At 31.5% G+C, this 27,610-nt stretch overlaps 1 protein-coding gene across 2 annotated transcripts in view; it reads right to left on the bottom strand.

The window, feature by feature from the left end:
- The window catches only part of Rab3GAP1 (RAB3 GTPase activating protein subunit 1), a 391,448-nt gene that overhangs the window by 361,608 nt on the left and 2,230 nt on the right, over positions 1 to 27,610 (bottom strand). For both annotated transcript variants that reach the window (XM_085816530.1, XM_085816531.1), the window contains exons 3-8: positions 25,008 to 25,083; positions 23,189 to 23,330; positions 21,591 to 21,672; positions 16,840 to 16,959; positions 9,626 to 9,791; positions 5,913 to 6,012 (exon numbers count right to left, since the gene is read on the bottom strand). In XM_085816530.1, the coding sequence (XP_085672656.1) occupies positions 5,913 to 6,012; positions 9,626 to 9,791; positions 16,840 to 16,959; positions 21,591 to 21,672; positions 23,189 to 23,330; positions 25,008 to 25,083 (686 nt within the window). The remainder of the gene's footprint in view (positions 1 to 5,912; positions 6,013 to 9,625; positions 9,792 to 16,839; positions 16,960 to 21,590; positions 21,673 to 23,188; positions 23,331 to 25,007; positions 25,084 to 27,610) is intronic.

Genomic DNA, 27,610 nt, shown 5'->3' on the forward strand with positions numbered 1-27,610 from the left:
TGAGCTTGGCGACTAACAACAAGTTGTTGCGTTAAATTTTATCTTGCTTCTATCGTGCATTGAGACAATTAAGCCGGAATTGTATTAGTTTAGTTGTTTATTATACTTATGTCTATTTCTTGCACATGCTTAAGACTTATCAGAGTTCTGAATAAATAAATTCCCACATATACTTAAGCCTTATTGAGGGGCGGTGCTAGAAATCTTACCGCCTAATGCAGTCTCTGTGGGTCCTAAATTCTGCGACCAGATGCGGCCATACAAGCCCTGGCTCTGGTTCTGGGTTTATTTGAATAACAAATCAGTTATTCTTAACTCAAATAGCCCTAAATATAACCTTTGGGTCTATGATTATCATCAACAAAATCTATTTTTAGCATATGAAAAGAAAATTTTTTATTATTTTTTATTTATTTATTTATTTATTTATTGTTGTTGTTGTTTTTGTTGTTATTTTTATTGGAAAGTTTCCCTCATCAACAATTTTTAGCGCATTTAACTTAAATCTGTAATCACCAAGCATACTGTCAACATAAAAGGTTACCATACTCCTTTGTTAGTCAATTACTACCATAAAAAAATTGTTTGGTATTGCTACATGAGTCATTTCTCAAGTTGTCATGTGTCGATAAAAATGCGGTGATGAAAGGAAAGTATAACTTATTCGCCAGGTTGGCGTCAGATCAACGATGTATTTATGGGGAATGTTTCTGTTTGAGATGTGTGTCAAGCAGATACGCAGCAACGAAGCCAAATTACTGATCATACAAATTTATGTTAAAATGATTGTTTGTTCAATAACAAGGTATTTTATTTACAGTCGAAGTAAAATTAAGAATCGGGACCCTCCAGATGTTTTATTACGCGCGAAGAGGGGAATCAAATTCGCATGCGTAAAGCGTACGAGAAAAACGTTGGTGGTGGTTTTGAGGTCTGGATTTTAGATCATTCTGGATATTGGACGTCTGGACTTTGTATTGTATTTCTGATGTAAACCAATAATGGCAATTATTAGTTTGTGACCACATGCAACCCAAGAGAATTTTCCCTACAGCCTGCAATTAAAGTTAGCAAAATCTATTATTATTGATTGAATTTTCAAAGCATATAGTATTTTCTTATTATGTACCTATATTAAAACTGCCTTCGTGTAAAGATTAGTTTAGGTCAATACCACAAGAGTTCTAAAATAACTGTTTGTTATTCTAGGGCAAGTTCCTAAATCCTTACCAAATACATACTGTGCATCCCATGTCTTCAAGATATAATTAAACTGGCTCTCAAAGAGACAGAAGTTGGCCATTTGTGACACAAAGCATATAAATCATATATTCTATCTCTAATCAACATTATTGTCAATTATTTTTATTCAATAAAAGCTGAAAATACTTATAAACCAAAATAAAATATTAATACGCTAACAATACTAATTTGCAGCAACATTTACATAAACCATAAATGGATATACAGTCGAACTCTGTATAATGAACCCAGCTTCTAATGAATTGCCAAATATAAAGAATGAATCTTTTGATCCCATCCAATTTCCTATATATCTACTACTCCTATACACTCTTAAAAGTATGAAAACCGGATGTAACAAATTGTAGAGATATCTTCGATTAAATTTTTTTGTTTTTCATATGCTGGAATACAAAAATTAAGGATGATGTGGAGAAATTAGCATATAAAAGTGGACAAGGCAACAGAATCGACCAAAAGACCAAGGAGGAGCTAGAAATGGGATCTTTATAGAAGGCCATGCACATGTATGGCATGAATTACAGGAAAGAGCATTGGAAAGGATAGCTTTGCTACAACTGTACTGTTGCTTCTCCTGTGTGATATGGTAAACTGGAAATCCAGGAGACATCATCAGAATAACTTTACCTGAGATCGCATCATTGGGAAGCTGGAAGAAGTCAAAGTGTGGCAAGTGCAGCAGAAGAGTTTGGATCATTCACAGCATCATTTCACGAGCCTGGAGAGCATTGAAAATGGCAAGAACAGCTTTTCAAGCTCTTACAGTGGTCATGCATGAGCAGCAGCTATGATAGATGACCTACTGGACTACTGCCCTACTAGCGAGAAGAGACAAGCAGCAAACAGAGAGAGATATTAAAAGGCATAGACTATTGAACATCTGTTATCACATTTTAATGTGGCCAAGAGTATGTCAAATGTGGTCTATATGCACAGTGACCAGTACTGTGTATGCCATAGCACCTGCTCATTAGAAACAGTGGGAACATATGGACTGAATACAACAGAAGTGGGGTCAAGTGCTCTTTATAGATGATGGTCAATTTAGTCTGATGAGCCATTCTGACATATACATATCTGGAGAGGAAAGAGAACACACAACCACCCCTCCAATATCATTGAAAGGTACCATTTAGGAGGTTCTGGAGTTCTCATTTGGGGTGGTATTAAGTTTGTTAGATGTACTGACCTTCATATCTCCCAACGATTTCAGTCACTGGTGTCTGCTATTATTCCGAGGTTCTCTTGCCTCATGTTCATCTGTTTAGATACGCTGTGGGTCTGAACTTCCTCTTAATGGAAGATAACACTACACTTCAACATATAGTAACTGTCGTGGAGCTCTTGGACAATAAAGATATTCAACACATGGATTGTCCAGTAAGGTTCCTGGACCTAAATCCCACTGAACATGTGTGGGACCTCCTCAGAAGCTGCTTGGCAGCATATGACCAGCTGCCAGCAATGATTCTGCAGCTGAAACTAGTGTTACAAGAAGAATGGGCCATGGCACTTCAATAGCTCTTTGACAACTTAACCCTCAGTATGTATAGACATTGTAATTTCTGCATTGCAGTCAGGGAGTGATCATATTGCCTTTTAAAGACTGGATTTTTCTTGCCAAGTGCCAATCACATGGACATTTGTGTCATCTCTACAGTTGTGCTCACAGGTATCTTTTCAATAAAGTGCTTTTTTCTCTTTCTTACACCTTGTTTGGATGGTTTTGGTCACTTGTCCCATATTTGCAAATCTTGTAGTATGATTTGTTAATAGGGAACACTTCTGCAGGATGTTACATTTGAAAACCTGTCTTGTCCTTAAATTTTGCACATCAGTGTATTTTTACCAGAACTTCTGCAAGTTTAAACAAAAAATTAATAAACCTTAAAATCATCCACATTTAAGATATTAGGATCCACATTCCACAAAGGGAAACATATTTACATTACTTTTCCTTTACATTCACCTTCTATCCTGTATGTTCTTAAAAAAAAAAGGTTTTTCAAGACAGGTGTGAACCCAATACCAAGAAAATTCATCATTTAGGGAATGAAATTTTGATGCTTATCAATTTGAGGATAAATGTTCTCCAATTTATGTCCTTCAAATAAAAGTTTTGTATTCCTTTGCTCTTTTGCAAGACATATGATATTCTTTACAAAGGTTATTAAATTTTTGCTTTGCAACCATGGATAAAATTTTACTACAATTTGAATCACGCCAACAGAAAGGTACATATTATTTTTACCTCAGAAATTAAGCATAAGTTAAATGCGAATTGGTCAATATTTTTTCTTATTCATTTTTAGTGTTTTTATGTTATAAAAATAAGAGAATTATTTCTGGTTATAAATTAAGTAATTTATTCAAAAAAAATTATTAACATATATTGAAATTTGAAAAGAACAACCAGCAAATTTAATTACAGAGCATAATAAAAATTATAATTAATATGATTTTTTAAAATCAGATTTATTATTCATTTCTTTTGGTAGATGTGACAATGTTAATCAGTACTTTTCTTTTAATCGTCATTTAGTTTTTATGATTTTGTAAGATAATCCATTTTTCTTACAGGATTAGAAATATTGGGTTTTAACGAAAGTTTCCCACCACCACAAATATCATCTGCACAACAACTTGCGTTGGCATGTTTAATCACATTTTGTCAAATGGTTTGGGGCATTTGAAACAAAGAGACTTGCTTTAGAACACCGTGTTGTGAAATTTGTAAAAAAACGTTATCATTCAATATTATTTATATAAGGTGTCTGAAATAGAACTATCTTGCTACCAGATTAGAACCATCATTTACATCCAGTTCTGTTGCAAAAAGTCAGCGACAGAATGTCACAATCATGGGTACAGCTTTAGGTACTAATGTTGTATCATATGACGCTGTGAACGTTTAGTACCGAAAGTTCAAAAACAAGGACTGTGACATTCAAGAAGCAGAGCACTCTGGCTTGCCTACTGATGTTGATGAGGCCCGCCTCGAGAACTTGTGGAAGAAGATCGTATGCAGCCACTCAAGAGCTTGCTAAGGAGTTAGACATTAGTGCCATGTCCATTAGCTGTGCCATGCATTGCATAAACTTGACGTATAAGTTCAATCGCTGGGTACCGCATGAGCTGACTCAAGCAGATAAGGACAGACATTTTTGGGCCTGCACTAATCTGCTCAAATATCAATGGCAAGTACAACGTTCTGGACCAGATTGTCACTTGTGATGAAAAATTGATTTGCTTCAACAACACAGGCCAAAAAAGGGGTTAATCTGCATCTGGTTAACCCATCGGCAGTGTCACAAAGCACAATTTGACTAACAAAAAGATTATGCTTTGTAATCTGGTGGGATTACTGTAGTAGTATCCACAAAGAATATCTGGAAAAAGGTAAAACTCTTGACAGTAAGGGTGTACAGTAAGATGCTAGTCTGTGTTGACTATCAAAGAAAAAGTCTCCTAGCAAAGGAAAATGAAAAAGTTCTGCCGTGAAAAGGTAATGTTCCATCAAGATAATGCAAGACCACATGTGTCTGCATTTACTGGCTGGACTCTGTATGGACTTGAATGTTATCTTTTGCCACACCATATAGCCCCGACATCGCTCCTTCAAACTTCTACCTTTTTTACGCCTGCAGCTACATTTTGCTGGTGCTATCTTCCATTCTACACAGAACATCTGAAATGAGGTTGATCTGTTTTTGGACTCATGGCTATTACGTTGGCTGAAGGCTTTGGTAGTTTATCAAAGCCTGGGCTGAAGGCTTTGATAAACTACCAAAACGTTGGCAGAAAAATCTTAGATTTAAGTGGTGATTATTATCTGTACTAAAAGTACTGCTTTCATGTTTTTTTCTAACTTTATTAAGAATGTTTTTTGGTGGAAAACTTTTGTTACAACCAGATAGTGAACCATTGGTTATCGCGGGCAAATTGCAGTCCTCAAGTTTGAGAGGGGTTCAACTGCATAACAAACTATAAATATTTTTAAAATTTAAAATCACATTTTGATAATTTCATTAAACCAAACATTCTTTTCTCTATATCAACACACTGAGACCATTGCTTTTACTTTCCCTTCATTTATATGAACTCAATCTCAAAAATAATTTTGAAATGAAATCAAACTAGGACATTGATTTTGCACCATTTCTTTGTCAATGAGTTATGCATTTAAAATGCTACCAGCGATTATGTTGAAAGCTGCCTTTGTCCATACTTAAACTTCTTGATCTAAATAAATGCGATCATGCCACTTCATGATTTTCAATATAAAAATCAAACAATCACTACAACATCACTTTGCTGTTTGTGACACAAATTAAAACAAGTGCTATTATGCTACTCGGCTATTTTCAACAAGATTTTTTTCAGTACTGTAGGGACTCACTCAGTTACATTAATAAATGTCTTAAACTACTTAAAAAATACAACTCTGCCAAGGGAGTTTTGCATAAAGTTTTTCAATCAACTATTATGCCTTTTGATTATTATTTTTTGAAATAAGAAAACCTCTTTCACATAGCAAAGTACCTGATTTGAGAGAATCTAAAATAACATTAGCATTACAATTTGAACATCATCACACAATATTATAAATGCACTATATACTCAATAATTAAAATCACTTATTTATATACCAGGCGGTGGCTGGGGCCAGCTACAAGGAGACCAGTCATGTAAAACATAAGTAAAACGAATTGAAACAGCCACAGGAGGAACGTCTAAGGTTGAAGAAGCCTATAATTGAAAAGGCTACATTAATAGAAATAAGCAATACCACCTCTAAATTTAAATATTGCATTAATCATCTGCTTTTCATTTCTTTAGACATACTTCAGGCAATCCTAAATTCCTCACAATATCACCAATATTACTCTTTATAAATGAAGTAGGAAATTATTAGCTATCACAATAAAAATAATTACAAGAATTGTAAATAATCAAAGCTGTTTTTTGACTTAAAAATTTCTTATGAAAAATAGGATTTTCAACAACACATTAAATTGAATTTACAAATGACTTATAGCAAAGATGAATGAAATAGAAAAGAAAAATAACACAATAACTTACGAGCAAGCCAATAAATTATGAAACTACTTTTAGAAATTATTAAAACTGCATTAACAAGATTATAAATAATTTAATAAACCACAGATTGCTACAGATTTTAAACAGAATTCACCTTAGTATTTTATGTTTTAACAATGTTTTTAGATAAAATGATACATTTAATGTTGTTTAAGACTACTGTTTAAATACAGATAGAGTAGTAATTATTTATCATGCCAGTTTCTGCAATTACTGTTGAATTTTTTTCAGTCCCAGTAGTATAGTTGTTCTCACAATCGATTTCCTAGATGAGTCCCTCCTTCTTATACAAGGTATAACATGACCACAACACAAAAATAATGAGTAAATGTAATTTTGAACAAAAAAATTGGCATCTGAATTTGCTTCCCCACACCCCTCTACTTTGAAGTGTCATTATTCTTGCTTGTAATCTAACATCACAGCTTAATTTCTAATATGTTCTAATATGTTCTCAGAAGTGCCAAAGTCTCAAAGATGTTAGAAAAAGTAAAGAAAATTAAATACATAATTTTTTTTTTTAAATTTTAACCTGAAGGCTTTTAGAGTTTATATTACACCCAAAAATGCGTTTCTTTAATGTTTTGTTCATTACCATTACTTATAAAGTCCTTCGGACTTAAACCACATAAAATTCAATTCAACAGCAATATCACAAAATAATTTTAAAAGGAACATATCTTTAGAATTTCCAATATACAGATTCACACGCTAGAGATAAATTTTTTTTTTTTTTTTTTCTGTACAGTGTTGTCATTGCTTGCTTTGAAATCGTTGAATTTCTTAACCCATCAACTGCCTCGGAAAACATACAAGATTCATTTCCCAGAGTCACGGTTTTTCACACAGGCGTGCGTAGTTATGCGATTTATTAGGGGGAAAATAAGTGCAAGTTTTACTTTCTAAAAACTGTTTACTTTCACAAAATAAAGAATAAAAGAAAAAAATGAATGCACAAAATTTAATGTTTTGAGTAAAAGTATAATAAAAAGATGTAAGTATAATAAAAATGATGTTTTTATAATAAAAAAGGATCCCTAAAATAGAGTTTTGATCAATTCATTTTTAGACCAGTAAAGTGCAATATCAGGTTTCAGTGTTATACATTGTGAAATCAGTATGCCTAACAAACGTAGTACAGTCAAAAGTCTTTAATTCGGACGTCCATAATACAGAATGGTCTTTAATTCGGACGTCCATAATACAGAATGATCTATAATCAATCCGGACCTCAAAGCTACAAACTTTCTGCGCATGCGTTAACATATGCACATAATACCTTTACGCATGCGTCAAACAAAAAGTGGAATTACTGCAAAAAATGGATAAAGGCATATCCTTTGATTCTCTAATCATTTCGAAATATGTTTATAAATTTTGCGCTGCTCTGCGAGGGGGGGGGGGGAGACGCGGCGCGCAATGAACTGAAGTTGATCTGTCAGCACTATCCTTATCTTCAGGGCGGATGTTTTTTATTTTATTCGGCTTATAATTCCTTACTAAATGTAGTATTTCATCTCGATGTACTCCATCTTTGATATGATTTAAATCAAATCCCTCATCATTATAAATATCACGAATACACATCAAATAGTTTTCTGGTTGCAATTTTCTAATTTCGATTATGCGTAATGTATGCTTTACACATGGGCGGGTTGAAAGAAATGTTTAATAAAGTAAACAAATAAATATAAAGCCTTTTTTTTTTTTGTAAATTTTGCTACCCTTTAGATCATAATTGCTCTTTATTTCATAAATTACAGTTTTATATGTTTAATTTTATAATTTCTGCATGCCATCTTACCAGACTTAAACTGATGATCTATAATCCGGAAAAACCGATAATCCGGAATCGCCGAAGTCTCGATGAGTCCAGATTAAAGACTTTTGACTGTATATTTCTTCTGAACTGATTGAATGCTACGATTTTGTTCTTGATTTTTCGTTTGCAAGGTGTTGGTTCATATACTCGTCTACAAAACAGTTAGTTTCAGTAACAATATGAAGCATGAGCAGTTCATCAAAAAATAATTTTAAAAAGATGAATAGGTTTGAAACATCCATTATATCTTTCTTTATTCCTGGAACCTACTACAGAAAGTAAACGAAAACGGAGGACACAGAATAAAAAAAAAGTACGTTTTACTCAAACAACACCAGCCAATACCGCACAGTCATTACTTTCACCGCTTTAGACACATTCCTCTCTTCAATTTCTCCCCACACTTCTCTGAAATAGTATCCTCCTTTGCATACTTTGTCAAGATCATTGTGGTGTTGAATTCCAAAGCTTTGTGAATAATTTTATGGGTAGCAGTGCAAAGCAAATGATAGTATTTTGGAAGGGCGTATATATACACCCGGGGCAGTTAACGCATCGGATGAGCAAGACATATATAAAATCCCCACAGCTGTTAAGGGATTAATCAAAAACTCATAAATGCTTTACAAAACCTGAAACAGATAATAAAACAAATTCAAAATTCGAGCTTTCTGGTGCCCATGTTCAGGTGGAGGTTTATTCAAAATTTGATGGCTCTAGGTACTGTCCTTTTTCCACAATGCAAAAAAAAAAAAAAAAAAAAAAAAAAAAAAACCTACATTCATGCCCATTCTCTTTTATTTAATTTCTTTTAAAATAATATTGGTAGCAACAATTTTAAAAGTGATTCAACCTTTTACATTTAATACTAAATCCTGTTTTGAGGCTAACCCTTCCGACCTAATGCTCCTTTGGGAATTTCATTATTTATCCTTATTTATCATTTATTAATATTAAAATTAAATAAATAAAAAATAATAAATTAAATTTAATGTATAATGAAATGTTAAAAAATAAAATAAATTACTAGAGCTCATTTTATTTGACACATCAGCTAAAATTATGGTTTTGTTCAAAGGCTTAGAATTAGTGCAGCCAGGCTCTTCTAGACTCTGGCCGAATTTAAACCCTGATGAGCATGCCATGAAATGCTAATTATTTACATATCCCAACATACTTTCCCTTTTGTGCAACTTTCAGGTTTATTGTGCACTTCATTTATGGGATAGCAATTTAAATGATCAGCAGTATATAACAAATGATTATCATTGGATAGCTATTAAGTCCTAGCAACAACATGAATAAAGTGTTCCAATCTTCTCTCCTCAACTAATATTTTCCCTAAAATTTACAAAATAAATAAAATTAAAAAATAATAGTAATAATTCACATTACATGATCATTTAGAAGACGTTGAAAAAATATTTATATTTTTCTTACTAGCTTTGATTTGAAGAGGAATAAAAGGCCAGAGAGATGGCTGTACTGAGAAAAAGCGCGGTGTAAATGCACCATGTCAAAACTAGTTCTAATACCACCTCCTTCACAAACACCCAAAAAATATTTTTGCCTCATCTGTTGCAACTGTATAAACACAGGAACTTGGCTGTAAAAAGTATAAAGAATAACAAAGTTAAATTATATACCATATCTAGGTCATTTACAAATTCAAGATGCATGTCATATTAGCAGCCTCTTGGCTGTATAAACAACAACAAAGTTTAATTATATCATATCTGTGTCATTTACAAATTCAAGATGTACATTATAATAACAGCCTATCTTTCAATGAAAAGAAATGGTTATCCACGTTTCAAAACAATGTTATTGTTTACATTGTTAAAAAAAAAATTACATTCTGGCAAAATAAATAGTTCTTGTATTTTACTTATCTCTCATTTATTTCTCAGAGCTAATGAAATACATAGGAAGTTTTTGATAAAGTAGCAACAGATTCAGAGAAGTGACAGTAAATCAGTAAAAATGTACAAAAATGCCATGGAACAAGCTGTCTCAAATCAAATTTAGTCACTGAAAATCATAAAAATACTACTACAGGGTCTGATATTGAGCAAAACTGAAAGAAATACAATGATACTTACATTTTATTTCAAAGCATATTTACAACAGAACTTATAGTGTAGAGTACAATGTTGGAAGGGGGCCAAACGAGAAATTATCACTGGAGTTACTCAAAGTGGCAGCTGTAGACATCCATGTATAGCTGTCAATGAAAAAGGAATGATTTTACACAAAGCGGCAGTTGTAGGCATCAGCGTTTAGCTGACACTGAAAAAGAAATGATTGTCAGATGTGTTCAAAGATACCAAATGTGCTGCTGATGTTTATCACAATGATGGTTATCTGCACTGTGAGGTTTTCTGCTGTCTCCAGAGATGTCTCATAAACAAGTGATTTAAGGTCCAAGGTTGAAAAGGGTTCAGGGGATTGAATTCAATCAAGTGTAGAAACTAAGCAAGGTCCAATGCATCCAATCCACCTTCCAGCATATATGCCCTTGGAGGCGTGGTGTAAAAATATATTAGATCACCATAATATATGAACCACAGGACCCTCTGCACTGCCGATGACATACCTTGAAGGATAAGGACCTAGGAGGATAGGACCTAAGACATACCTAGGAGGATGTGTTGCACAAAAACAAAGAACATTTCATCATCGAGATAAAATGAACAGTTCTAACACAAGAACTGCAGTGTATAATTTCTGCATATCTGCAAAGTATTTTCATTATTTCCAATGACTAAATGAGGTCTGTGTTGGCATGTTCCATGACTTTTTTCCCACGAATTTCTTTTCTTTTCCCCCCTCCTCTCTTTTTGATGCTTACAGTCACCCTTCTGATTCTGTAACTGCTTTAACAGGCCACACTGTATTCTTGATCAGCCCAATTTAAGAAAATGCACCATTCTTAATAAAATTATGATATGGATAATAGTTTTTATAGTCTTATTAGTTTACACAACTTCAAATTACTCTGCTGACTAAAAGACGAAACAAAATATATAAATTTTCCTAACCAGCTTGGATTTAAGGATTTAAATAGAAGAAATCACAAATGACTGCACTGAGAATATGACTAACAACTGCCCTGAGAAAAATCTCAGTGCAAATACACCACATCAAAACTAGTTCTAATTTTCAAAACATTCTTCCGCCTGAAGAAAAGGAACCTAAGTCTGACCATCTTCAGAACAGCAGAACTTTATTTAAAATCTAGACCAACCTTTACTTACTTTTTTGTCTAATTTTACACAGGCATTCTCTTCTACCTAAAAAAGATAACCTATTGTATTTTGTTTCGGAAAAAATGATAAATCCAGAATTTTTTTTCACTTTTCAACTATAAAATCACTTTCAGGACTTAAAGTGGAACCTAAAATTCATAATAAAATTTCTTTTTCTTTCATTCTTCCTTTCTGTTTTCTTATCTTCCTTAACTTTTCAGTTTGATTTAATTTTCTTTTCAAAAGATGGCATAAATAATATATGCTGACAAAATAGTAAAAAAAAAAAAAAAAAAAAAAAAAAAAAGAAGTTACATTTTAAACAAAATATTTTCCCCAGGTACCCTAATTAGTAGTTCTCTAAAATTGACTGTACACAGTTTTATGATATTTGATTAAGCCTTACTAACATTTAGCTTTATGTTGATTTATTTGTTCTGTCTTGTTTCATCACGTAATAAGTGTAAAAGCTAATTTTGTTTCCCCATCCAACCCAAACAGTGTTGTAGCTTTAGAATTTGTTAGAATTGTAAACCAGCCAATATCCTGTAGATTAACAATGAGCACATAGATCTTGTTACCATTTTATGCTTGCAAAACAAACTAGATTTCCCAATGTGAAAACTACCTTCTAGAATGTAATAGGTGCCATTCTTCACATTACTCCCTTCCTTACATTTTGCACCTATGACTCAGAATATCAGTACTCTGCTTCAGTTCATATTCACCTGTTTCTTGCAAGAGTATCAGAGTTCATATTCATCTGTTTCTTGCGAGAATACCAGTCGAGTATTTCAATACCGTATTATTTTTGAAAGAAATGCATTTGACTGAATATTCAGTGCTGCCCAATGGTATGCATAAAATTATTAATGTGAACAATTTATTGTATTTTTTTTTAAATTGTGTTTAAGCAAGTATGATAGTTTATGGAATATTAGTTAAATTATTAATACATTGCTAGCCATTAAAATTTCTACACCATAACAAAGGTGGCACACAACAAACATCAAATTTGCATGAAAGGTACTAACATTGGGATATGCAAATGATTAACATTCCAGTGCATGCGCACAAAGGAGGTATGAATAACATCATCATCATTTTTCATAAATCAGAAGACTGCACTGTGCTCTGCTCTATTTTCGAGGTCTGCATGATGTCATCTTGCAACAAAATAATGTGTGACCACATGTTCCCCATGCTGACCGGACTTCAATATAGAGGCTGACTGCTGCTCCAGCCAGGATGTTCTCCAGATCTCTTCCCCATTCAGAACATCTGATGCCGAGATACTGGCACGCTACCACTCTCCAGCCAATCTGAATGATGAAGATGCCCAGCTTGATTATGTCCATTTGCATGCTGTGTGCCCCAAACTTTCCTCAAATTTAATCTTATCTTCCTCCCATTATACCGTAATTGTAAAATAAATAAGATTCTGCTACTTACTTTACTTTTTGGTTTAGCAATTCTAATGATCAACAATGTATTTATTTTGTGCTTATGATTGCGAAAGAAGACATACATGAAATGAATGTCTAGTGGAATTGTTTATGCATTAAAATGAAAAAATATTGAAAGAAGGATTTTGTCAGTTTAATTCCTAGTGTGAAACACAAAAATCTGATCACGCTAATAGAGAAATATTCCTTCATAGTGTGATGTGACATTATAAATGCTTAAGAGATGTGCTATGAAATTACTTAACGCTTGTGAGGTACGTGGCAATGTGAAAAAGGTTGGGAAATTCTGTTATATTTCATTCAAGTACTGTTCAATTTTCATCATTTTTATAAAAGGCATATAATGCATTATATGGAATTCATACAAAATGGCCCAATAACATTATGCGAATAAGAGTTAAACATATAAACTCCTTTTAAAAATTATTTTAAAATTTCTTTCAGAATATTTTTTGTGCAAGAGTCAAACACTTCAGATTTCAAAATTTTTCTTTTAGGATACATTTACTGTCAAATTCGAACACTGCAAAGCACTAATATTATACCAAATTATACCATGCTTTTCTACGATGAACAAAAAAGCTCGGATGATTTAAATGATTTAATGATTTAAATAAAACTGCAATATTTAAATATAATCAAGGAAACACTATTAAAATATTTAAAAAACTCATCTGGCTTGAATTCAAAGCATGACTTTTTCTGAAGAGTGCATAATATTTTCTTTTGATAGGAACACATAAAATTCAATTACAATCTCCTTATAAAAAAGAAAGATTTAAATTAGGCAGAAATCATGTACTGTGAGTACTTCAAAGAGAGGAATATATCATCACAATCATTTATTTTGATAATCTTTTAAAGTCAATGTTATTGAAATTATCTACTAGAAGGACAAATTATTATATTAAAAAAGTACAGAGGCTATTAAGTAGAGTTGGCAAGTTTTTCCAACAGTGAAATAAACTGGAGGGGGGGGGGGGGAAAGAAGAAATGGAATATTTACATTAGTATATCTATATTTTACATAAATATAGCACTGTTATATTAGTATTAATTTAAATATTTTCATTTTCTATATAATTTAACTAAGCACATTTGTATGCAAATTTTTGCATAATTTTTTTGATAGCATATATATGCATTTTTTTATATTTGCTAAAAGATCTGCTTTCACAAGTGTGAATTTAAATAGATTCTGAAAGTGAAGTCTGAATATTAATAATAAAAACAGCAATAGCATATTTAGAAAAAAATAAAGAAAACTAAATTACAAAATTAAATCAACATAATCATAAAAACCAGTGTAAAAAATTGAACTATTTTTTGCTATTGCATGCAATAACCTATTCTGTAATTTTGAAAGGATACATTTGAGAAAATTAAATTTATCTAACCCTGCTGAACTTTAATTTAAAACACATCATATAGTTCAAGGGAAATTTCAGAAATGATACATCTCTTTCATACAAGACTTAATATACTATAAACAGAATCAAAGTAAAATAAGATTTTTTAAATGGTATATTCTCAGCAGAGTTAGCAAGTTTCTTTCATGATGCAAAATATGGTTGGTATATTATGGAGAAGCACACTATGGTTATCTGCCTAAGGGGAAGAGGTGCCTTCATAGAGGACTTTCTAAGGGAAATTGGCTCGTATACACGTTTTTTCACACGGGGAAAATTAGTGTCAAAACATGGGTCAAAAGAAATTGATCCTTTTACTTATTTAATATTACTAATACTATATTTTAATACAGTGCTCCGCAACTGGTATGCCGCGGCACACTGGTGTGCCATGAGTAGGATATAGGTGTGTCGCAATCAAATACATGTATTTGACATCTTGCAATTTTTTATCATGTATTTAATACACAATGACATTTTTTTTTCCTTAATAACGTCTATTTTAAATGTTTTTATATATTTCACTGTTGTGTGGTTGTGTGTGTGATTGTAAGTGTGTCAGCATTTGAATTTTTTCGGCACTTCCTTGATAACTCGGAACTCTTTGGTGTGCCACGAAATTCCAGAAAGATTTTTTGTGCGTCGCAGGTGAGAAAAGGTTGCGGAGCACTGTTTTAATATACAACACTACTACATTATTAATCAATAAAAATTTTCATTTCATGTATATTTTTCTATACCTTCTTTGGTCATATGTATATGCATGCATGTATGCATTTTACGTACTTGCACAAGATTTACAGCTATGTCAAAAATTTTAATTGATTTATAAAACATTACACCATAATGATAACTTTTTATACAGTCAATATGCTAAGAAGAGGAAAAATAAGTGAAATGGCACTTGAGTAAATAAATAAGAATTCTACTACAGTTTTCGATTGTCTTTTTAAAGGAAATTATTTAATTACTTTGTATTTTAATGCAGAAATAATAAAACCTTTATTACTAAATATGTTTGAATGTTAGTATATTTATCCCTGTTTAGCATCCTACAGATATATCATCATTCATTTCTTCCACTTTCTTTCCTTTCCCTCCAGTGTTTTCATAGTTTCTTTAATTTTCAGGAAAGTTTTGTCAATTGTTTTGGAAGAAACCCGCCTTGCTATAAAGATTACAAATTTTATTAAATAACTAATAAACATTAGCACTAAATGAATTCATTAACCCAGCAATTACTTTCATATCACAATCCAGGAATATTTTGCTTCTAATCTAAGTTATAATTTTAATGTAAACTATGATAATATAACATTTTTACTGATGCAACCAAATGTAATAAAATTTTAAATTGTCACCTGCAAGAGCACTGTTGCTTATTACATAAATGTTGCATTGACAGCAGGGAAACTTTCAAGATGGTTTTGATACACATCAACAGATTTTTTAAGCTAATTTTCTGGTTTTTTGAAAAATATTATTAGCAACAGCTCTTCAAATATCTTTTCCACATTGAAAATTTGAGTCTAATGGCAAATGTTGTATCTGTTCTCCTCCTAAGAAGTCACAGGCACTTCATAATACTGAATGAAGATAGTAAATAAACCTGGATTTTCACAGTGAAAAAAAAAAAAAAAAAAAAAAAGTAAACCACTTTTTGATGCAGTGAACATAAAAATTGCACTCCATAATATACGTTCTGAAAATCATACAAATATTATATTTAGTCAACTGAAGAAATTCTATATAAAGCTTTTTTTTAATAAAAATAAATTATTTAATCCTCATAGACTTATATGAAATGTTATATGCCAGTGAACAAAAATATATGAATCACACATCATTTTATGACCATTGCCAAAAAGAAATGAATGAATGAATGAACCTATAAGTAAACTCTAAACTACATGTCCAAAAACCTCCATGACACTGTAATGGATATATGTGGGATGTAATGCATCTGTTCAAATTTTACTTAAAAATTAATGCATAATAATGCCTAATTTATTTAGCATACCTAAAACTATCCACACTATGAAACTACAATCAAAACAATAAATTTTATCACTTTAACTACTGAAAAGTAATTTAACTAAATCAAATTTAATCACAAAATTGAATCGACAAAATTTATAGAATTGAATTTATATAATAACTGCTTAATTATTTACTAAATCAAAAAACATTCCTCAATTGATTCGCCCCACTAGTGGCCACATCATTAAGACTACTGAAAATTTAGAGTTTCATATGGTTTGACCACAGATGAATCTGCTGTCTGTAGTGTTGTTTTTCATGTTCCCACCCCCAAGTGTAATATACATATCAGACACTTTCTTTAGAAAGCCCTCCACAAAAGCACCTCTACTTAGACAGATAGCTCTTGTATGCTTTTTCATATTCTAATAACCTAATTTAATCTAGCTTCAATTTATTCTTAAAATAAATTTTTATAAATCAAAAATAAACGCATAAAAATATAAACAATGGCCAACAAAATAAAAAGAAAATATATAGTATTTTCATACCAGCTAGTGTTATTTATGGCTACATATACTGAACTCAAAAGCATTTTGGTTCGATCTTCAGTCATGATTGCATCATTTGCTTTAGCTGGATGAATAACCACAAATTCCCGTAATCCATACCTATAACATAATTTAAGAACATAATAAAAAAAATTGAAACTCTAAATCAAAAACTATATTTAAAAAATTCAGTAATATAAATCGAAATAAGTATTTTAGCAATGCTTCCTAAATTTATATCATTTTTATGTGCATATAAGCAAATAGCAGTCTTAGTAACATTTAAGAAATGAAAGAAAAATAATGGTTACAAAATAAATGATTTGAAACAGCATTTTGATAGCGTTTTGAGAAGGCAATGCTGGTGCGAATCTCCTGAATGTAAGTAATATGAAACAAACTTGTTTTGCATAAAAGCTCTATCAATCTTCCCTTTATAATTTATGAATTGCCTTTGATACGTTCAGTTTAAATTAGAAGACTTTTTCCAAATTATGGGTTATAATATTTTTTTCTTAATATAAATAAAAAGTTTTAAATACACTGATACAAAGCTTCTTTAAATAACTACACATCATCCCCCTGATTACAGCCAATTGTTAATGTAAAAAGAGACTATTTACACATTTTTGTAATGAACTGTCTAATTTACAATGTTTTAAATAAAAATATTTACTTATCAGAATTTTTTCCGCAGCTTTTCTGGACTATCAATTAATACTCTGAACTTCAAGATAACATTATGTTTTGTACTTGCAGAACGGGTACCTACTTCCACTATTTATCATTTCCAAAAAGAATTTTGCAATGCATTTAGAAAATGCACTTTTATCACTATAAAAGAAATTGTCAATAGGTGAAACACAAGAGGGCTTTGAAGAATTAAAAAAAAAAAAAAAAAAGTTAATTTATTAATTATTTCCTTTAAAAAAATTAACAGCAGATATGGATTTATGATTGGACTGGATTATTTGATCATGGCGAAGAATCTTAATGCTATTTGCCTAAGAGAAGAAATGCCTTTGATCAAGAATTTTTTAAGTGAAACATGTTTATATTTACATTACACAGAAAAACACCTATGCAGCCAACCTATTTGTTGGGATTCAAACTTAAATCAAGCTACCAATGTTCAAGGTCACACACTTGGCTATTGATGACTGATACCTTTATAAGATGACTCTGTTTTTATTGATTGCTCTTCAAATGAAAAGACAGAATTTTTTCTTGAAATATAGAAGTTGAAACATCATACAAGGAATTAATTTAATTTTTTCAAATCTTTTCAGTCTTAATTTCCTTTTGCACGTAAAACTAACAATCATGCTTTTTTAATATAGTAAGTTTTCAAAACTTTCTTTGAATTTTCAAAACCACTTTGATTCACTTTACCATTTTTGTGAGAGCAAATTGATCTTTCTTACAACACTTGCTTAAATAAATTTATACATCATTAAAAGACACAACATATTTCAATCTATCTGCAGCTAAATGATTTTGATATTGAATTCTGAAGTACAGTCAAAAGTCGTTAATTCGGACACCCATAATCCGGAATGATCTATAATCCGGATCTCAAAGCTACAAACTTTCTGCACATGCGTCAACGTATAATGCATTAACGCACGCACATAGGCGTTTACGCGTACGCATGCGCATAATACATTTACGCATGCAAGTTTAATGTATAACGGACGGTATAAGCTAAGCTAAAATTATCTAATTATCTATTTCAGTTAATGTTGCAGATTGTGTTGTTCCTTAATCTTCGAATTGGATCCGCTTATTATTTTTTGCAGACTGTTAGAGCAATTTTATAAAAGTAAGCTTGAACTTTCAATTATGTCAAATAGAATTTCCGATGCTGGAAGCATCGAAAAAGCGAAAGCATGTTTCTATGTCCGAGTCTGTTTGTCTACACAAAAAGTAGAACTGCTGCAAAAAATGGATAAAGGCATGAAGAAAGTGACAGAGAGGAGATTTGTTTCTCTAACCATTCCGAAATCTGTTTATCAATTTCACGCTGCTCTGCGGAAGGGGGGGGAAACGTCGCGACATGCAATGAACTGAAAGTTGATCTGTCAGCACTATCCTCATCTTCAGGGCAGATGTTTTTATTTTATTCAGCTTACAATTCCTCACTAAATGTAGTGTTTCATCTCGATGTACTTCGATATAATTTAAATCAATTTCCTCATCATTATAAATATCACAAATACACATCAAATAGTTTTCTGGTTGTAATTTTCTAATTTTGACTATGCGTAATGTATGCTTTACGCATGCGTGTGTTAAAAAAAAATTTTAATAAAGTAAACAAATAAATATTAAGCTTTTTTTTTTTTTGTAAATTTTGATATCCTTTAGATCATAATTGCTCTTTATTTCATAAATTACGGTTTCATATTTTTAATTTTATGATTTCTGCATGCCATCTTACCAGAATTAAACTGATTATCTATAATCCGGAATCGTCGAAGTCCCGGCGAGGTCGGATTAAAGACTTTTAACTGTAGTATAGTCTACGTTCAGCTACATTCCTACAAAAAAGCTAATGAATGATTATGCCTTTTAGCACCTTTAATACTTAAAGCTGTACGAACTTTACATCAATTAACCAGTTATTATTATTATTTGAACCTTTAATATAACTTCTTTCTGTAGTCGTAATCAAAATGTACATTAGTTTTGCGAGTATTTAAGCTGAGGGTTTGAAAGAAATTTTAGCAGCCTCTCTTGCAATTAATGTCTTATTACTAGCTATGCCAAAGTTTATTCTGGCTTTAGCCATTTTGCTAGCCAACATTCAAAGGGTGCCATTAAATATTTGAGCTGGCTCAAGTAGATCACTTTGTGTAGTCTCTGACTACATTACTTGAATTTATGTTACTTTAAATACCCCCAAATAGTGAAGTTTTGTTTTATAAGCACTAGTGACATCATCTGTTAAATTTAAAGAGGTAACAAAAAAGGTTATTTTAACTTTCACAGGACTTTGCAGTTATCTTAATTCAGACTGGAGTGGTAACTAACTTATCAGTAGCTTGTGAAGACCATTTAATTAAACTTTTATTTAGAACCCTAAAAAGCTTTATTATTTGGCTTATTATTAATACAGGAATATTTAAAGACTGTGGAAGTATTTATAGAGTTGATGGATTTCCTCCTAAGACCAAGGATGTGAGATATTTTTTACAACATCTATTTAAATAAATCGACGCATTTTCAAAAGACACGATGTACTTCCATCTATCTGCAGCTAAATGATTCTGAGTTTGACAGTGTCGTCTGTGTTCAGCTATTTCCTTACAAATATGATGATGAACATTATACATTTTAGCACCTTTAGTACTTAAAGCTTTGTTTATTATTTTGCTTTATATTAACATAGGAATAAAAGACCATGCAATTGTTTATTGAATTGATAGATTTCCTTCTAAGATGAAAAATGTGGGTATTGGGATTATTGCAATTTTTCAACAAATGCTACAAACCCGTAATTCTATTATGCAAAACCTTAAACTGAGTAGTACAATGAAATTAGAATTTCCTTTATATTTGCTGTAAAATGCTGTAAATAAATAACTAGACTGTTCTGAGAGTTAATAAAGATGGGATACAGCACCTTAGCAGATTTAAAATATTATTTTAAAGGATAGTTCAATTTCATCTATCGAAAGTGCAACTCCTGTGCTGACAGTCAGAGTTCACTGTGTAAGCAGCATGACTGCCTTTACACAGTCATAAGAAGTTTTGTTATTTGACACATATTAGTTTATAATTTAAATTTTATTTTTTGCATCACAATGTAAATATCCACTTAAGAAATGAAAATTTATGGAAACAGAAACAAAAATAAGTAATTATAAAACTTGGCAAAGAGAATCTGTTTTAAACACAGTTCTTCATAAGGAGATCTAAAAAGCTATGACACTCGGAGATTTAAACCATGTAATACCTCTGGAATACATTAAGATTTTTGCTCTCACATCACACTGCATATATCTTGTAATTACATTATCAACAGGTGAAGTTCTAACACTTTTTGTATTTATTCCATTTGTAAATAAGGTATTTAAAAAGAAATTTCCTTATTTTTTTTATCTGAATTATTTTCATGCCATCAAACATCAACAAGAATATTCTACTAACCAGGAAAATGCATATGCAGATATTTAATTTTTCTTTTAATGCATCTTGATTCCCTTTCATAGTTTAAATTTTATATCAAAGAAAGTATACACATTTATAGATATTAGTTACAGCTATATAAGACTGGACCTTTTCCACATACTCCCTTTTTGCTCTTCCCTCTTACACACATGAAAGCCATGCTTGGCAATTTTGTTCATTTTTTAATGTTAATTTTTTTCATTCAGAAAAATTAATTTTATAATTTATATACTATTTTTTATATTAAAAATATAAATATTTCTCTCCAAAAGAGAAAAATTATGACAAACTGAGTGATTTAAAACAATACAGATACTGTTAAAAAATTATCTCTAAATAGAATATCTGACCGATACCATGTACAACACATGATACTTGTAATTTTTATTCTCATTTACACCATTATAAGATTAAGGAATATTGTTTCTAATGACTTGTACTTTTGTACAACAGTGGTACAGTTATAATCTGTATTTAGCCTAACAAGTTAATTATTTTTTAAAAAATTAGGCTATAGTGACTGATATATATATATTTAATGTAAAAAATCAACAGATTAAGCACATGTTTCTACTAACCATCTCACAAGACAATGAGCTTTTGGAGGAAAGTCATTTTCTTTTGACATCATATCTGCCAAACAATATGGGAGTGGTTCACCTGTGCAGAAGAAAAAAAGCATCACATACAATATTCCATTATTTCTCAAAAACACAGAGATATACAGTACAACTCACTTACAACAAACCCTGATTTGATGAGAAACCTGGATTTAATGAGGAAATCTGAATTACTTGGTTGGTCTACGGGAGCATAACTCACTTTTAACAAGCAAACCCTGGTTATAGCGTGCAATATTTTTATAATTCATAAAATTTCTGTTGATTTCCACCTCTCCAGCTCAACTAATCCTTTCTTGGAAAAACTCCTTTAACATTCTGAAGTCAACAGGAAGTTAGTGACGAGTCATAAATCTTGCAAAAAGGTAATGACAACCCTTTTTATCTTGTGGAGTGCACGCACTTGGACATCCCACAGTTACCTTCAGGGAAGAGACGGAAACAACAGAGGTTGCTGTTTGAAAAGAAGTTCATTCTGCATAGGAGTGGCAGGATAGGAGACTTGTACGGAGGTCATTCTTTGATTGACATTCATAGGGTACACTCATCAAATTTTATCTTACAATGTTGAAACGTAAAATTTTATCGGTTGATGAAAAAACAAGGATTTTACAGGAGTTAGAGGATGGTGTAAAAATTTCCAAAATCTGCATGTATGATTTACCTTCTTCTACTGTTTCAACACTGTTAAAGGAAAAATTAATTGTTGCATTCGATTAAAATAAGAATGACTGTAAATGTTTGAAGAAATGCACTAAAGAGGATTTGGACGAAGCTCTTTTAAAGTGAAGGTGCAAGGTAGTGCAGATTTTTTCTGCAAGTGGTTAAAAATTCAAGCAGAAAAACTTCCTGAATAATTTGGCTATTCTAAATTTGCATGTTTGAATGTACGGCTTGATCAATGAAGAACAGACATGGGGTATCCTTTGGAAAAATTTGAGAAACAAAGTCTGCAAACATGGCAGGTATCATGACATGGATGAGTGAAATGTGGAGAGTCATCAGAGATGGGTACACAAAAGATGACATTTATAATGCCAATGAAATGGACATTTCTACAATGTAACCCCACAGCAGACTTCTAAGTTCAGGGGTGAAAAGTATGACAGTGGCTAGCTCTCCAAAAATTGACTGACAGCTTTAGTGCATTTTAATATGTCTGGCACTGACAAGAAGAAACTATAGGTTATTGGCAAATCCAAAACCCCTAGGTATTTTGATCATGCGAAAGATCTTTCTGATGATTATGACTACAGCAAGAAAACCTGGATGATTCAAGACATTTTCATGGAATTAATTTCAAAATAGGAGAGGCAAGTGAGGAAAGAAAAGCATATTGATAATTGTAAAGTGCATCCTGAAATCACTGGACTTACAAACATTAGCACTGAATTTTTCCACCGAATTCTACAAATGTTATTCAGGCTATGGACCAAGGAGTCATCAGAAGTTTTAAATCAAACTTTTATAAGCACTTATGGGGCTATTACAAAATTTAAGTTAAGATTTTGATTTATGAATTTTATATATATATAACTATTTCATAACCCTCATACCTTCTTCATTATCATCAACAGCAAGAGATGCATCATATTCAGTATCACTTGGTTTAAGCTGATGATGAACAGCTTCAAACTGAAATGATGCAAACATCAACTGCTCTCGTTTTTCCAACCATGTGCCATCCGTTAACTCACCCTTTAAAAAATTAAACAAATTAAATCATTACAATCAGTTACACAAAAATGTTTTAATTCACTACATTTATTTAAAACACTATTTTACTAATTTGGTTATGGCTCATTTTCAAATTTTGCTTAAATATGCTGTCCCAGAAGAAAGGAAGAAAATTCAAGATAAATTAATATTTAAAGCTTAATTTGAGCAATGCATTGCGATGATTATAAATATATTGATTGATGACTATTGATGACTATAAATATATTTCTACAATTGATGTATTGATTATATTTCTACAATTTCTACCATTGATGACTATAAATATATTTCTACAATCTGAAATATAAAAAAATCAACTGATATTTTTTAGATATAAATTTAGCAAATCAGTAAAAATAATTTGCCTTCCACTTCATATCAAGTCTGTTACTTTGAAATTATTTTACCACAATTAGTTTGTAAATCTGCCTAAACAGAGCAGTACATATTCAAAGTAGTCAAGCTTAGCTTGAGTACTTTATCTATGTCACTGAATATCTATTGTCCCTTTTATGCAGATTTGCAAATTAATTGTGGGTAAAATAACCTCAAGGTAAATGGACTTGAGATTTTAGGCATTTTTACTTCATGACAACCGGAAAACAACGTGCTAAAAACATGCTAGTTTTGGTATACAGCAGGAGTTGGAGGCAGTTTCTCAGTTGTTAGTTCATTGAGTGGGAAGTGAGTGCATACTAAAGAGTAATTACAATCTTTTAAACAATCAGAAGAGATATAATTTTAAAAAAATGCTACTTGAAATTTAGTAATTTGATTTCATTCTTAATCTTTGGTGCAATTAATCTGCATATTTAAAGAAATTATCTTAACTTAAACCTTGAAGTTTTAAACAAATTTAGATTTATCAGTTTCAAATGTTTTTCACAACTCGGTGCATGTCAGTTAGTAGGTGGGGTTTGAACATAATAGTTAGAGTTTAATATCCTACCCTCTTTGAAAACGCAAATTTAGTTTTTGCAAAAATTCAAGCTATATTCTTAACAACAACAAAACAGAAAAAAAGAAAAAAAAAGGTTTAAAAACATTTTTAAAAAAAGTTCTAAATTAACATTCTATAATAGTTTAGTTCTATCTATACTGAATTTCTAGGTAATATCTTAAGCATACTCAATTAAAAAAAAGGTCACAAAAAGGCATGCTCGATCCCAGGACTTTCATGAATGTGAGGAGGAGCTGTATATCTTCTGGTTAAATGGTGGAATATGCTGGCTCTCTCTTACAGCAGCCTTACCTTTGTCCTTTTTCAATGATGAAAACTGATGAGATGGGTCACAATTTTCAGAAATTTTTCTATTGTTTGTAGTAATGAGTTATTTGAATAACCAATTTACGAAGATCTTATGGTTATGCAACAAAGTCATGATATCCATTATTGACTGGTTGGTAAAAACTGAACAAAATATGTACTATGAAGGCATTACTAATGCTGCTTATTTTGCTTATTTTTTTAACAATGGGGAGAAGTTTTTAAAATATTCTGGTTATTTGAGTTTTCTGTTTAGTTCAATATCAAATAACTGGGCTTTTACTGTATTTAATAAGGCATAAAAAATACGACATCTAAGTTTACAAAGATATTATACACATAAGAGTTATGAAGGAAGTGTTAAAAATGAGGTTTTAAAATAAAAATACCTTTTTCAGGGGTTGAACTGATGTATGTTGAGGTAATTTCCATTCATGAAATACTTCTTCAATTCGTGCAATAAACCTAAAAAGGGAGGAAAAATTTTAAATAATTTCTGACATAAACAGCAGAAAATTTACAATATATTCAGCTTGTATTACATAAACATATTTGCATTTAAAAGCAATTAAATATCATGGATTGACGACAGATACAATATGACTAGAAATACATTTAAAAAAAAAATCTTCTGGTTACACCTAAACCAGATATTAGCATTTACATACACATATTAGCATAGAATATTTACCTATCAGTATAATGTATAAGTACTATTTTATTCATAAATAATAATAAAAAGAAGCATTTTATGAAAAACAAGAAATTTTAAGAACAAACAAATCCAAACCAATGGATCAAGGTTTAAACTATGATAAAACTGTTGGAGAAAAAAATCCATTAAAGATTTTTTTAGAAAAAATAAAATACAGTCAAAAGGTGTTAATTCGGACACCCATAATCCGGAATGATCTATAATCCGGACCTCAAAGCTACAAACTTTCTGCGCATGCATCGCGTTGCCGCAAAGACCTTTACGGCTGCGAATTTGCGTGTGTGCGTGCACAAAATATGTATACGAATGCGCGTTTAATGTATAACGGACGGTATAAGCTAAGCTAAAATTATCTAATTATCTATTTCAGTTAATGTTGCAGATTGCGTTGTTCCTTAATCTTCGAATTGGATCCGGCTTATTATTTTTTGCAGACTGTTAGAACAATTTTATAAAAGTAAGCTTGAACTTTCGATTGTGTCAAATAGAATTTCCCATTTATATTTAAAGAGAAAGTATGTTTCAGAGTCCATTAAACAAAAAGTGGAATTGCTGCAAAAAAATGGATAAAGGCATATCCTTTGTTTATCTTTAACACCACGTCGGCACGCAATGAATTGGAAGTTGATCTGTCAGCACCATCCTTATCTTCAGAGCAGATGTTTTTATTTTATTTGGCTTATAATTGCTTACTAAATGTAGTATTTCATTTTGATGTACGCCGTCTTTGATATGATTTAAATCAAATGCCTTGTCATTATAATTCACTTCCGATAGCAAAGAAAGTGACAGAGGTTATTGAAAACGAAAAAATTTTGATTGACAAATTAGTCGGTATTCTCCACACAGCAATTATAGGACTTGAACAGCGGAACTTTGTAACTGAACAAGAAATTATGTCTGTTTATAGAATTAAAGATAATGTATTATCACATAAAAAACGAAGCAATTTAAACAACTTACATTGAAAGAAATGTTTAATAAAGTAAACAAATAAATATTAAGCTTTTCTTTTTTTGTAAATTTTGATACACTTTAGATCATAATTGCTCTTTATTTCGTAAATTACGGTTTCATATTTTTAATTTTATAATTTCTGCATGCCATTTTACCAGATTTAAACTGATGATCTATAATCCGGAAAAATCGATAATTCGGAATCGCCGAAGTCCAGATTAACGACTTTTGACTGTATCATGGATGCCATAAACAGCACCAATCTTTTCTCGAATAAAGTGGCCAATATTTGAAAAGAGTATAGAAAAATGTATGGCCAGATGTATGTATGGCTTATGAATATTGGCCACATACAATTTTATTTTTTCTCATAAAATTTTATGCTTCTTCAAAAATGATTCTTTTATTCGGAGTTAGAACAATAACTATGAGCAGGAGCAGATGGGACTCATCTGACTGACACAGCCAGCTTGAAAAAAAATACCAACAACTTTTTGCAAGTTGGCGATTGTTTGGCAAGACACAAGGGGTGCCAGGAAGATTTATGAAATATGAGTTATAAATGTATAAAATCTGAGATCCGGCATCGTCAAGACTCGGGCAATTCTGTATTTAAGATCATCGGTTAAATCTAGTAAGAAGATCTATAGACATATTGGGACCTCACTAATTGTTAAGTCAGATAGAAAAATGTCCCAAGCACTCGGGGCCGAAAACGTGATCCAGGTCAACATAAACACAATGTCAATCAAAGTACTGTCAATGTCCACTGTGCAACTCTGAGCAGCAGGTGTTTGAAACTAATATGCAGGAATCTCAGATAGTGAGAGGTTTGGTTTGGTTTATTTAATTATGGCAAAGCACACTAGGGCTATCTGCCTAAGGGAAGGGATGCCTTCACGGAGGACTTTCCAAGGGAAACTGGCTTGTATACACGTTACACATGGAGAAAACCACGAAAACACCAATGCAGCCAGCCTATTCGCGGGATTCGAACATCGGACCAAACTACCAGTGTTCAAGGACTTTACTGGTCGGCCCCTCAGATAGTGAGAGAAAAATTCCATTTAAGATACATATGTTTCCGCCTGTTTCCTTTTACTTAGTACTCAGTTAACCATTCCTACACTCTGTAAGTAGAAGAAGGGAATATTTTTATATTATTTTATTTCATTTATTTATTTATTTTGACTATTTCATTTGCCACTTCTTGTGGGGATGCAGACAGTCAGATAATAGGAAGAATTTTTCATTATTTATATGTGTGCAAAAAGTGATGCAAATATAAATATTTAAAGAAAATACTTTTATTATATTTTC

Source organism: Stegodyphus dumicola, chromosome 5 (assembly GCF_044657685.1).
Source record: "Stegodyphus dumicola isolate Sdum_Otavi_A_Nest chromosome 5, ASM4465768v1".
In the NCBI taxonomy this organism is placed as follows: domain Eukaryota; kingdom Metazoa; phylum Arthropoda; class Arachnida; order Araneae; family Eresidae; genus Stegodyphus; species Stegodyphus dumicola.